The sequence below is a fragment of the Pavona decussata genome, unplaced genomic scaffold (genome assembly GCF_977016875.1).
Source record: "Pavona decussata unplaced genomic scaffold, jaPavDecu1.1 SCAFFOLD_285, whole genome shotgun sequence".
Lineage (NCBI taxonomy): Eukaryota > Metazoa > Cnidaria > Anthozoa > Scleractinia > Agariciidae > Pavona > Pavona decussata.
In genome coordinates, this window is record NW_028145686.1 from 638,230 (window position 1) to 652,500 (window position 14,271).

The window sequence follows — 14,271 nt, forward strand, 5'->3', positions numbered from 1 at the left end:
ATCGTAACGGAGAAAGGACAAAGTTGCAGAAAATCGAAATTGTCGTTTTTTGACTTAGCATATGTGGTGCTGTGACGCGTATTTACCACGAATAAGTCATTAAATGACGTAAATACGCGTCATAGCACTACATCTGCTTACTCAAGTGCTGTGACGCGTATTTATAACGAATTTATCACAAACAATGCGCCTTGATAGGTTCCTGGGGCCCAGTTGTTCAATCCTGGATTGGCGTGAACTTTGGTTCAATCTACAATGCAATACAATGCAATACAATGCAATGTAATGCAGTAGATTTTTATTGTGTCATACATTAAGCTACAGGTAAAGTGAGCCTGCGATGACACACCAGCTAGTTTTCAGATAAAAAATAAACCATAATTATAACCGATAACGGTTTTTCCAAAGATTTTTATCGCTCAGTTTGACCTAGCCTTTTCTATGCCATTAGCTTAAAATTAGCCTTTCAAAACAGTTTGGTGATGAGCGACATGGAACCCTCGGTTCATCTTTAATGTTGGATTAGCGTTAATCGGATGTCGAACAACCGGACGAGTTTTGAAAGGAATAAAGGCCAATTACTTGGCTTGCTGATTCATGACTGTAAAACAGGTTGAAGAAAATTGCGATAATACAGTTTCATTATGTATTTATTCAAGTTTATACCAGTTAGTAACCTCTGGATAGTTTGTTAATCTTGGTATGTTTAAAATCTTTAAGTTATATAGTAGATATAGCGCGTCATGATTTGCAAAGTAAGATTTTTCCATTAGTCAGTTGTTGTGTAAGCCAAGTTCGGCTGAATAAAGTTTTGCTACACGGACAGTTGACGGCGATGAAGTACAGTTTTTTACTTCAATTCCCATCTTGCACGTTGCTATTTGTAGCGTGAAGCTGATTGAGAGTTGGCCTCCTTCGCGAACGTTGTTTTGGCTTGTCACGCAATCTTTGGCCTCCTCAACGACTCTCGCTGGGTAGAAAAGATTGTGTGACGTGACACGGTGTTTACCTCTTTCTGCTGCTGTAAAAAACAAATTGAGGCCAGTTTTTTATGCGTCTCTCTGAAAGCTGCACGCAGCGGAGGCGACCACAAAGTTGTCTACTATCAAGGAAAGGCTTAGTTGTAAATTTATCGAGCATCGTGATAAGAACCATGTGTTATGGTTACTTCTTTGTCATGTTTGTATTCAGCCAGGCCAGTTTACTGGCCAAACTCCGACAGCTTTTCCAAGTCACTTTTTGTCCTGGAAGAGAAGATAAAAGTATTCTTTCGTTTTTGAAAGCTGTATACATTGTTAACATGAACGAACAAATCATAAATTTTCAAGTAAAGGAAAACAATAAAAAAAAATTACTGAAAGGATGGGATTTGAATTATAACCTGGAGGAATCTCAGAATGTTTTTTTCTTGTAACTCGAAGAACTGCATTGGTATGAGCATTTTATAGACACCTTTATGAAACTAAACGTTGGGAAATACAATGTTAACACCTAACGGCTATATTATAAGCATGCTGTTTTGGCTCGTGAAACAAAACAGCGTCTGCGAGGGAGGCTAGTTTTTGGAAAGTCGAGTAATCTGGAATTAACATTTGACACAAATTTCTACTTTTCTCATGTTTTTACTTTAATTTAAACGACACTTTGAAAATAATCGAAGTCTTAGTTAGACGCTGTTTTGGCTCGTCATGATCCATAAGAGGAAGGCTTATTGTTAGAAAGTCGAATAATCTGGAATTAAAATCTGACGCAAATGTCGGCTTTTCCTTTGTTTTCACTTCTTATTTAATTCAAGCGACAGTTAATCGACAAGTAATCGAAGTCTTTTTTTTTTAATTGAAAGAACTTCGCAATGATGTGAGCAGGTTTGGTACACTATTGCAAAATTCAGGCTTGAACAAAATGATCAAAAAACCGCATGAGCTCTGCAATGCAGATGTAACAAAGAACTTTGCAACCGGCTTTCGTTTGCTGACATCACTGAGAAGGCCTTTCAGTTTTGAAATACCCCCTCGAGCCGAAGTTTTAAAAAGGTCAGGTCGATGAAAACTTGAGCTGGTCTCGTCTGAAGGATGCCGAGTCTCCCGGTAAGGACAGGTACAGAATGATATAATACCGTGAAATTCCGAAAATAAGCCCCGGGGCTTCCTTTTTGAGGGGCTTATATTCGGAGGGTCTTATCATAGGAGGGAAATTTGAGTTTCAAAATTGGCTAGGCTTATAATTGTGTCAAAATTTTTGAACGTGCAACTGGCTAGAAATTCGTAATAAATTAATCGCACCGAAGATGCTAAGTTCAAACACAATGACAATAAAGTTTTTAGAACGGAAATACAGTAAAAACGGTATCGTAGTTTAGGCTCAAAGTTCATGATAACTATGAAAGCTCATATCGTTCTTCATCAGTTTGCTCTGTGTCAGTGGCTTCATGATCTCCCTCGTCTGAGTCAAATTGTCAGAATTTTAAATGATCCGGGGATAAATTCCAAATACAAGCCCCCAGGGGCTTATTTTCTGAGGGGCCTATTATAGGAGGTATTTTTACGTTTCAGATCCAGGGGGGCTTCTATACGGAGGAGTTTATACACGGAGGGGCTTATTTTCGGAATTTTACGGTATAATAGAGAGCGAAACGAGATAAAAAGAAGGGGGAGGAGAGGGGAAAACGACTACGCAACGTTTGGCAACTGTGGAAGAACTTTCACAAAAAGCATGACTTTAGCGGGCCCGTTTTCAAAAGTCCGGATGGACCCTCATTTAACCTTATTAACTCTCTCACTTAGACTGCAAGCACTGCAGTCCCTTTCTGGATAGTCGAGAGGTCGCGCGAAATAGCCGAGCGCGAAAAAAAAACTAGAGCGAACGAGCCCCCGAGAAGGGGGCTTGGGGAGAGGCGGAAAAAAGTCTCTTCTCGTTTATTTCTCCTCGTTCCAGTCTCGCTGCGTTATGAGCACACCATCTCGACTAACCAGAAAGGGACTGCTTGCAGTCTACTCTCACTGTACGTGGGACGCCAGCCCCAACTAAATAAACTGATTCAGTCACCACATTATCTGTGTATTCAGTCACCGCCTTAGTGTTAATTCAAGTTAATGCATAGAGCTATCTGTATGATCAATTTTATATCCGCATTTCAAGTCAAATTGTTAGCTTGCAAATGCAGACAACCCCTAGAATTCAATACAGTCCGGCTTTTTGGACACCACAAACAAACGCGCACTTGCAGTCTTTGACAGAAAGCCCTGGTTGCCAGTGGATAAATGACTACTGCATATGTAGTGCATTCATTACCTGGAGTACATTTTATTCGCTGGATAGAGTTTTGTACAACCCCACGCCCTGGTAGTCTCCTTCGCAGTCGTTTTTGGAATGTCATAAATAAATGAAGCAATAAATTGAAATTGAAATTGAAATCATGGGGAGCGTTGCGTGACATCCCAAAAACAATTACAAAGACAGGAAATGAAGAGGGAAACTGGGGAGAGAAGCGTCACGGTCATTTCTCGGAATTTGTCAATAGCTACATTTCCGGGTATCAGCGATTAAGTACTCTCGCTAGCTCTTAAGCTCTGGCTATCCATTTCTTTATTGTTCCCTAAAGATCGGAGACTTGCAATGGCTTCTAACGTTCCAAGTGATCATGAAACAACCGCTACAAAAAGCGAAAACGATAAACAGACTGGTAAGTTTTTTGTTAATTTTAATATTAATTTAAATAAATAAAATGAAGCCCGTTAATTATTAATTAAATAAGTGTCAGGTTGGGAATCGAACCTTCTAACCGCTTATCCTTATCTGTCGGAGAGTTGAGGGACTGGCTCTCAGCTTACAAGTCACAGTTAGAGAGGTTTGAGTTACAATTATAATAACTAGTCAGGAGCAGTAAAATCACATGCCAATTAAGATGCTATATAGCGTTTTATAAAATAGCCAGGGTTAAGCAAGCACTGTGATTGGTCAAACTGAGTTCTTTATAACTCCACAATGCACGAAGCATACGTATGGTGCGTGCATTATAATTGTACATATGCACGGAGCACACGTCAGATTTTTTGCCTGTGAAAATCTGAGAAATTCAGCGACAGACCGCCATTATGGCCGAACAATTTCCCTCGTTTGACTGCGGTTTCGAGTTTCTCAATGATATTGTAAACACTAACCGATAGTTATCGAGCTCTGAGGTTATATCTGTCCAAGTTGAATCCAAAGTGCGAAGCTCTCTTTCAGCTCCCTCGACGCGACTGGACCGAAGCAAACGGCGCCGTGCAAACCGTCTGGTACAAAAATCGCCCGCTCGGTGTTAACACTCTGGGCACTATGATGAAAGAGATCAGCGAAAAGGCAGTGCTGTCCACCGTCTACACAAATCATCAAGCAACAGCGATAACCTTGTGGTCAGAAGCGAGCTTGGCAGATTGGCACATTTGCCACATTTCGGGCCACAGAAACCCGAACAGTCTCCAACATTACAATTCCCGGCCATCGTCAACTCAGCTCAGAAAGTGCAGTGATGTTCTGTCGTCTGCTCTAACAGGATCCATTCAGACAACACAGATGAAGCAAATGTCTTCCAAACAATTCCAGTCCGTTTCTTCTCGACAACCAAGAGAAATGTCATCCGCAGTCGTAGAATCACACCGATCAACATCTTCCAACACCGCGGTGATTCTCATGGCAGGTTTACTTCGTGCACTATAAATTCGGTTCAAATGAACTTGAATCTTCCTTAATCCACAGATAAGTGCAGTATTCGAACTTTTGAAGAGAATCCTTAGCTTGTTGTTTAGCTTTTTCGAGAATTTTTCGCTTCAAATGATTCTCGTCGTGAACGATACAAACGTTTTTCATTGGTTTTCTGTCAAATTTTGAACCAATGACATTGCGTCTGACGTGTAAGGAGAAAGTTGATGTTGATTCATTAAAATTCGCACTTGTACTTGTCTGACGAGTTGCGATTGTTTATATTTTATAAAAGAAATAAAAAAAACTTGTTCCTCGTGCATTGTTGAGTTATATAAGCACTTGGGAATTTTTAAGAACACTCGAGAAGTGCAGAGAGGCACTCGCCTACGGCTCGTGCCTCCCTGCACTTCTCTCGTGTTCTTAAAAATTCCCGCGTGCTTATATAACTCAACAATGCACTCGGCGCGTTTTTTATTTCTTTAATATATATCATGCATATATGGTGGGCTTTATTTCAACGTCTTTTAATAAGTGTGTGGAAAATTAAATGTTTTGGGCCAATAAAACATTAAAGAGTTGATTCGTACAAACCAGGAACCCACATACACCCAGAGTAATTTCTATACTAGATTTCCCCGGGGTTTTTCATTAGATGCCATCTTGAAATGGGAATCAGGTGAAAGTCACCCACCCCCCACCCCATAATTAGGTAGAAATTATTGATAGATGTAAGCTTGTCACTCTCAACATGTACAAAGTTGCACAGTAGCCTTTTTTATAATTATTTATAATTTATTTTTGACATGAACAATTGACAATTGAATATTATAATAATATACCTGATAATAATAAAACAACCCCTCTAAAAGCAGCTAGAATTCTAACAATTAAGGCTCTCATGATTGTTGAAAGAGCTGATCATGAGCAGCAACGTTATACTGCATGTTACCCTATAGTCAGCTCAGGTTATAATGCCTCTCACAGAAATGATGATGAATGTTTGAAGTTTGACGACAGTGTGCTCGCCTGATATAATTTTTCATAATTACTAATATCCACTTAATGACTGGTTACTTGGGGGATAGTTTATTTTCTCAAGTTGTCTGATGTGAAGTCATGCCCGTAGCAAGGCTAAAACAACTGGGGGGCCTAGCGAATTTGTTAAACAAAACTACCTCCCCCCCCCCCCCCCCCCCCCCACACACACACACACACACACATACCTGTCACTCAAAAAACAGAGCGATTAGGGAGTTTAAGATGCACTGAGAACAACAAAAAAGCAGTAGATTTAGTATTAAACAAAACAATAACTTTGCACCTGCATCACACTTTTTAGTAATCTCCTATCCAGATCTCACTGCAGTTTTGGAAATGTGACCGTGGGAGATCTGGGTATGAGACAAGGCTTTTGATACGTTCTTTGCTGTTTCTTCTATGGGCTACCACATGAAATTTCCTGATTTCACGTTTGAAGGAGAATGAAAACAAAGGATGAAAAATTGTTCTTTCTAAAATTTAAATATTTTTGAATCAGGCAGTCAAAGAATTCGACTGTAGGAGAATCTTTATTTTCTGTCGCTCTTGAAAGGATATATTTGCGTGGTTTTTGAAAATGTGCAAACACTTAATTGTTATAAACTAAAGACATTTATATTGCTATCAATGAGTGAACATCTTAGAAAAGAACTAGTTTTAATTTCAACAGCTTAATTATATATATGGCTTACGATTGGTTACTGATTTCAACCCATTTTGGTTTTTATTTCTAATTCACAAGGTAGGAGTGCCTCTGTTGCTGTTGCATGTATATAAAAACAAAGTGTTAGCAAAGGAAACTGACAGGTAGTAAACAGATTATTAAAGGTTGTGAAAATACACTTGCAGCATCAGAATTCAAGACTGATTAACCCACATTAATTTGTTTGATTGTATGATTTTTGGCACATTGTTTTTTACTTGAACTTAAAATTCTGGGGACGGGGGGGGGGGGGGGGGAGGGGGGCCTGCCCCTCCCCCTGCTGTGGCCCTGGAAGTGAAAGGAACATTGACGTTTGTCAACAAAACCAATTATGTAACTGGTTCAGAGCACAAACATTTTCAATTGAGTGTCCAAAGTAATTTGGCAATTGCTTTGGTTTTGTTTTACTTCACATCGCTCTGTGATTGGTTATTAAAACTCGTGCCACCTTTTTCAACCAAATTAAGAAGCAAAACCAAAACCAATCGTGCCTCGCGCACAAGCGTTTTCCCGCAGCTTGGTTTGTTACTTGTATTTGGTTCGAGTTCTGATAATTTGTTTCATTTGCACTGTTTACATTTCTTATGATTCTGGCCAGAGAACATATATTAATTACTTTGGGTTAATTGGTTTTACAACAGTCAAATGAAAAATGCTCTAATTTCTCGAGAGAATGCATTTGCCAGCGAAACAGTTTAGGACAACAAAGGCATTTAAAATGCATGGCCTGACGTTCCACATTAACTTGCTTGGAGTTTACTTCATCCTATTTTTGAAATTTCCTCATACTCTTGTGTAAAAGGTTCTCGATGCAGATTAATTTATGCAGTTTGTTTTCCCAAGCTACAAAATTATCCATATTTTCATATTTTGCCTTGATAATGCAATTAGCTATTAAAGTCGAAATGTCGTCGTTTTTTAGCGATTTTTTTTAATCTTTAAATGATTTAAAGAAATATATTTTTTATTGGAATTTTTTATAGTTAAATGCTTTTCTAAATCACTTCTTTAAATCATAATTTTTATTAATAATAATTATTATCTATTTAATAATAATAATAATAATAATAATAATAATAATAAAAATAATAGTAATAATAATAATAATAGTAATAATAATAATAATAATAATAATAATAATGGTAATGATGATGACTAATAATGGTGTGGTGAAAAAATAATTTATAATAATAATAATAATAATAATAATAATAATAATAATATGATGATGATGATGATGATGATGATGATGATGTATATGTCCAGTGGTAATTAATTAGTAATGAATGAAAGGTGATAGTGATGATGTCTTTTATATATTTACTAGGAGACATCCAAGAAGGGAAAGTAAAACATCAGTTTTCTGAGCCGTGGGATTTCAGTGACTTGATCCTTGCAGTGGAAAATGAGAAGTTTCATGTTCATCGTTCTTTCCTGAGTATGAACTCACCAGTGTTCAAAGTCATGCTCCATTCAGAATTCAAAGAGGCCACTTCCAGTGAGATTCCATTACCAGAAAAGAAGGCAGATGAAGTGCTGGACTTTCTGAAGCAGATTTACTTTCCATATATTAAGGAACGAGTAGAAATAACTAGTAAGTTTGAAAATCAGTATATGCAGGTGTGGTTGGCTTAACGACTTTTCGGATTTGGATATTATTTATCAAATGAATATGTTTTATTTATTGATGAAAATTAAAAATATGTTACAGTCTCTCAACCTGGCCCAAATGGATGTCATATATTGGCTGTTCACTTTATGAATTATTAAATGAGTTCGGTCATAAATATTGCAGCAACTCATCACGGCATATATTTAAAAGTCTCAACAATGGTTCAAAGTCAGCGTGGACAGAATCAGTCCTTCCGCCCCCCACCCCCAACTCTCCACAGTTCATATAGCAGGGTTAAGGGAGGCTAACACTTTTTCGTCAAAGAAAGCCTTAAGTGTGTTGAAATCAGTGATCACAGGAAACGGATCTCTCTTTTGTTTTTAATAATTGCTTAAAGCTGCTTCTTCATTAATAAGTTTTAACCGGCCAACTCCTCGCCTCAGGACTACGCAGTCGTTTTTCTTGGGAGTCATATTGAGGAGGGCGGTAATACGAGACTTCTAAAAGCTACAGTGCGGATATTAGTTATTAATTTATATTCTGTTTGATTGCAGTGGAAAATGTGAAGCATCTCCTCAAGTTAAGCGACGAGTATGAGGTAAAACTTATCTTCGAGCCATGCACCAAGTTTGTCAGGGATCAATCCATAACGAAGGAAAATGTGATGAAGTTATTGGCGATTGCAGAATTGTACGGTTTAGATGATGTTCGTCAAGGATGCAACAACCTCCTCAAGAATATGGGGCTGAAGACGCTGTCGGAAACTGTGCATCTGGAGGATCTTGATCTCCCAAAGACGCGACATTTCCTGGAGCAAAGAATTGAGCGCTTGGAAGCGTTTCTTGATGCGCTTTATCCACAGTTTATGGGGCTAGTGTTGTGTACGCTGTGGCTGATGCATGAGGGAAAGAAAAACGTGAAGTGGTGTACAGATCATTTTAAAGGTGGTAAATGTGACGTTTTCTGTGATGAAGAGGAGTTACGTTTTTGTAAGCGCTGTGATGAAATGCTTCGCTCGGTTGTTAAAAGTATCAGTTCAGTCGCATATTCTTTGTCAACTGGTGAATCAACCCGAAATTACTGCTATGGAGGTTATTATCACTTTGATGAAAGCTTACATTCAATTATAGGAGAATTTTATACGTTGTATGTTGCTGATTAAGCACTACCGAAAACGTAGCAAGGAAACCCCTAGGAACAGGGTAATTAAGCTCTGCCGCTCAAAGGCGACACAGAAGTTAAAAGGCGAACCTTGCAGATATATGTTTTGCCTTACTTACTATTATTCTTTCTGATATGCAGATCTATTCCAAGGGGTGCCGACCGAGTCTTGGCTTTATATTAACTAAGAAATGAGGCTCATAGGAATCATATGAAATATTAAAGATTCAAAAGAAATAATGAATACACTCTTTTTAATAAAAACCTTTCTTATGAGAAGTTGAGGCTGAGATTAACCAAACTTTTTAGAACTTAAATCAAAGTTCACGCTTATCCAGGGTTAACTTAATCGTGCTTTGAAATACTGGGCGTTAGGAGCCTATGAAAGTGCGTTGTTTTGTTGCGTTTCCTTTAGCATTTTCTTTTTTTGGATTTTTGAAATCCAAAAAGAAAATTGAGAGTAACCACACATTTTTTAATAATTAAGCAACAATAATTCTAAAAAGCGCTAATATACAAAACAATGTATGACAGTTTTTTTCCAAATTGATGCTTAATTATCTCTCTTTGCCAAGATCTGCTTTTCCCAAGTAATTGTAAACCGCGCAAAAATCTCTCTGTTTCAACAGGCACCGCCGCCAAGAAACCCGACTTTCTCAGACCATCTCGAGATGCGCAGAACGTATGCGCAGTAGCAAAGGCAGGCACTGTCGTTTTCAGGCTCAAAGTGCGCAAAAAATAAGAACGTTCAGCCTCATCCCCAAATTTAGACGTTGTCATAAAAAGAAGAGTTTTAAGTATATTTGGAATAGGAAATGGATGTTCTAAATCCAGTCAGGAACTGTTAAAGAACTGTTCTGTCGGTAGAATTATGCGATTAGTCGTAGCTTATTCATCTATGATTTAAATATAATTCTTCAAAGGAATGAAGACAAATTGCTTGGCTCGCTGATTCATTACTGTGAAACAGGTTGAAGAAAATTGCCATAATTTAGCTTTGTTATGTACATATCCAAGCTTCAGTATACCAGTTTGTAATTCTCTGTAGCTATAGTTATCGATGTGTTTCAAATTTCTAAGTTATACAGTTTCATGATTTGTAAAGAAGTTAGATTCATCCATTAGTTAACTGTTAAGTAAACAAGTTTGGAGTTGAATTAAAGTTTTGCTACACGACAGTTGACGGCAATGAAGCACAGCTCTTTACTTTCCGTCTTGCACGTTGCTATTTGTAGGGTGAAACTGATTAAGGGTTGGCCTCTCCCGCAGACGCTCTTTGGGCTCGTCAAGCAATCGTTCCTTAATAGCGGTCTCGTTGACGTTGGCTAGGAAAGATCGCGTAACGAGCCATGCAAACGGTACGAGCGTCTGCGAGATCGAGAGCTAGAGATGCGCATTGAAGGTAGATTCAACAGAAAGACATTCCATTGATGATTACATGATTGACGTTTAATATGCTCCTTGCGAGCCCTGGAGTATGTTCTCTTGCGAGCAGAGTCCGCAGTGGTCAAGAAGCCAGGGACCGAATTAATGAATCGATCGACAATACAGTCGAAAGCGACTACCTTGGTTTTAATACGGGATCCCGTAATCCCTACTTTGGCCTCCTAGTGTTTACTAGCTTGTAATTCGCGGCCTAAAAAATTTCCTTCTGTGTTGCCCAAAGTTTTGAAAGAGGATTTTATAAGAAGAAATGATGCTCTTTCACGTGGTATAAATCTCTATCCTCAACGCCATGTAACCAGTTGATGATCTCAGTTAGCCTATAAAATTTGTCAATTCGGCATCACGAGAAATCGCTTAAAAAATTGTAAATACTGAAAAATCTTCTAAATAATTAATTTTCACTTCAGATGAGAAACATACCATTCATGATGTCTATAATCATGTACTTTATCAGACTGGATGTTTTTCGTTTGGAACAAAACTGGTTTGATTTTTAAAACAAGGTCTTCGCAACGTGTGGTGTCAGACACCGAAAACCCGGTTCAGGAGCTGTGAAGTTAATATCATCGCCGCGCATCTAAAATAATTATCGGATCGAAGCAAAAGATGTATTCCTCGCAATAGTTTACCGTGGGCTATGTTGTGAATTTTTGTTTTGAGAATTTTGAGTTTTTCGCCCGCATTGCACACCTCTGGTTGATATTTACAGACATCCACTCCAATAAGCCCCAATAGTGGCTGCGATCTAATTTCTCATTACAGAATCGTGACTATGAAAACAAGGGAATGATCAAAACATGAAACGTTGATATTCTGACAAATTCTCCATGAGAAGAGTATGTTGAGAATAAGGAGAATACGCATTTTGATACTGAGGTTTTAGAAAGGTTAAAAAGCCCTTGCATGGAAAGAATATTAAGTTATATTTCAGTGAAAATGTTCGCCGGTATCTGCTTGAGAGAGACCAAAATGACGGATCACAATTCTAGAGTGCGTGCAATCACTCAATGCCGGATTGGTTTTTGTTTTCGTTTTATTCGGCATAAAACCAGTTGAGCGAGTTAGTAACTGAAAGGGTTTTGGGTTTTCACCGGGTGTTGAAGACGAACCACAGTGCATGAAACAACTGAGAAACATCTTTTCTCTGAACCGTGAGAAGATAGCGACTTGCAAGTGATTCTGTTGGTGGAGGATGAGAAGTTTCATGCCCGGCCCGTCGTCAGATTTTGAGTATCCCCGGTATGCTAAATTCTCAGTTTAAAGAAGGAACTGCTACAGAAATCCCACTGTCAGGAAAGAAAGCTAATCAGGTTTTGGAATTCGTCAAGCTACTTTACTTGAAAGAAACCAAAGGGATTACTTGTAAGTGAGGCTGAATAATGCCGTAATAAAGCGGTTTTCGATTGAGTGTCACATTTGTCAAAAAAGGTCTGTTGAAGAGAGGCAATCGTTATTTCTAGCTTTGTATATGAAGGCTTGAAATTGTTCATCTCGTTGGCCACCTAAACTCGAACATTTGTGACCACGAAAAATTTGGAAAAAACTAACACATCAATCGAAGCCGGCTATACTGCAAGCAGTTCTTACAGCGTTATATTTAGCAACTTTAACAACTAAGACCTTCATCAATTCTTCCTCCTGAGATTGCTCAGTACAATAATCGACATAATCTAATTGCGGTAAGGAAAGAGACTTATTGATTGATATTGGGACACTTTAGAGAGGCAGCGGTTTCATTCTGCTGAAGGGGGAATGACAAGCTCGTTCCCAGGGCTTTTTCCGAAAAAACCCTGGCAACTAGGTTAAGGCAATGAAGGACTTTAGCACCTTCGGGATTTTAAGGTGTTTTAATGTTTCAGTGATCACAAGTGAAAATTTCGTGAAATGAGTACACCAAGACATTTTAAAGTGGACGTGTTATTCTACCAAACAAGGAAAAATATCGCCGACACAGGAATTTGTACTAACTAAATTTTATTTGTTGACTAGTTCCAAATCATGCAAGGAATATCCATCGCCGATTCCTCCAAATTCACGTGATTCCGTAACCATTTCATCACGGCTTGGCCTATGTTGATAGCAATCAAGAGAACGATCTTTAATTGTTGTGATTTTTGTTAGTAGCCGGTTTGCATGTTATAATTTCAAGCATAACAGTTGACAAAACAGTATGATGTTGACAGCTCTCGTTCACTCGTTAAATTAATTCCTAAAGTTAATTACTAGAAAGCTTACTCGATGAAAAAAGCTGAAAGCAATTTAGTGTTTCAATTGTGGTCCAATTGTGGGGGGGGGGCTACGCAGTGCAGCTTTTTCCAGTTCTAATCTGTATTTATTTCGATCTGAAGCATGTCGTTTATTTTTTGTTCAGTGAACAAGAAATGAGCCATCTCTTAAAGTAAGCCGACGAATACCAAGCGCAAGGTGTCCTTGATCGGCTTTGCGTGAAAAGCCTCGAAGATTAACCAAAATCTGAAAACAACGCGGTGACGATTCTCCTTTTGGCAACTCACACCACCACCATGGCAAGAAACGATAGCCGAGGCTAGCCATGATGTACGGGAAGAATGCTACGACTTGATTGAGGACATGGGCCTGGCTGATATCCGGGGAGAGAGTGATTTCAAGAATTTGGACCAAGGCACCGTGGAAAGTGTTCTTGTAAAAAGAACTGAACGATTAGAAACACTTGTCGAGCAGGCTTATCCTCAGCTTATTGGGTTGGTGGAGTATTGTATTTATTTGGGTCTACAATCATCATCGCTTTCCGATCACTTAACCTGCCCTAAGCATTTCCCAAAGAAATCTCGGTCTCATATGAAAAGAAGTAGTAAATGGACTACCGGACTCCCTTAGCGGATCAAAAGTTGTTCCGTTTGTAGGAACTCAAGATGATTCAGGATTTAGTTTCCTCGTCCATCCAGCCTAAAAAGAGCCGATGGGGGGGACTACGACGCCAGAGCTTTGAAATATCATTGACTGATTAACTTCCCCGATTCCCCGGTCGTCTTTTGCGGACGGCTATTTCTTGCGTAACAACGCAGTTTCATTTTGTTGCACCGCCAGCGAAGACCGTAGACATCACGATGGCGCGAACAGATGGTCAGATTATTATTTGACTCATCCTCACAGAATAAATTCCATCAATGTAAAGACTATTGTTCTTGGGCCATCGTAGCTTGATCAGAAATATCACCGCTGTTCGTATTCCATCAATATTAGTTCAGTAAACATCAGATAATCGATAACTTTACTAACATGCGCGCGCAAGGATTAATTACATTTCACTGTCAGTTTTGTGGTCAGCAAACACCTTCCTGGCGTTGGGACCGGGATGACTGGAGATGTCTTTTTAGCATTAACCCAAAGAATTAAACGCAGGTTACTGTAGGTAAGAACTCTGACCGCAACTGGACTCGTCGTCTATCAAGGACAAAAATGAGCATGGAGCCATAAATGCAGCCGAAAATATATAGACACTGCAAAATATCACATCGCGGAAGAAGAAATACAGTTTCTGGAATCGAGCAAACCACTCCAAACCAAGAACCGGTGTTTACCTCCGCACATTGCTATTTATAACCATTTGCATAATTGTTTATAAACAGCAAGTTTAAAATAGCTATGT

General features: G+C 38.8%; 2 protein-coding genes and 1 pseudogene across 13 annotated transcripts in view; all 3 read left to right on the top strand.

Moving 5' to 3' along the window:
- LOC146455150 (BTB and MATH domain-containing protein 36-like) overlaps window positions 1-823 on the top strand; it is a 102,183-nt gene extending 101,360 nt beyond the window's left edge. The window contains exon 4 of one of the 2 annotated variants that reach the window (XR_014859074.1): window positions 757-823. The gene's annotated coding sequence lies outside the window, so the exon portion shown is untranslated. Of the gene's footprint in view, window positions 1-687 lie in introns of both variants that reach the window. The other variant, XR_014859073.1, reaches the window with a different exon arrangement.
- LOC146455152 (BTB and MATH domain-containing protein 36-like) overlaps window positions 1-14,271 on the top strand; it is a 129,240-nt gene that overhangs the window by 78,632 nt on the left and 36,337 nt on the right. The window contains exons 1-3 of one of the 11 annotated variants that reach the window (XM_085094600.1): window positions 3,481-3,682; window positions 7,752-8,018; window positions 8,591-10,365. The exons of 2 other annotated variants lie outside the window; for them this stretch is intronic. In XM_085094600.1, the coding sequence (XP_084950726.1) occupies window positions 3,616-3,682; window positions 7,752-8,018; window positions 8,591-9,198 (942 nt within the window). In that variant the 5' untranslated portion in view covers window positions 3,481-3,615 and the 3' untranslated portion in view covers window positions 9,199-10,365. Of the gene's footprint in view, window positions 1-3,471; window positions 3,683-7,751; window positions 8,019-8,590; window positions 10,366-14,271 lie in introns of those variants that run through there. 8 more of the 11 variants (XM_085094601.1, XM_085094611.1, XM_085094604.1 and 5 more) reach the window with 8 other exon arrangements.
- LOC146455155 (uncharacterized) lies at window positions 13,025-13,630 on the top strand (annotated as a pseudogene).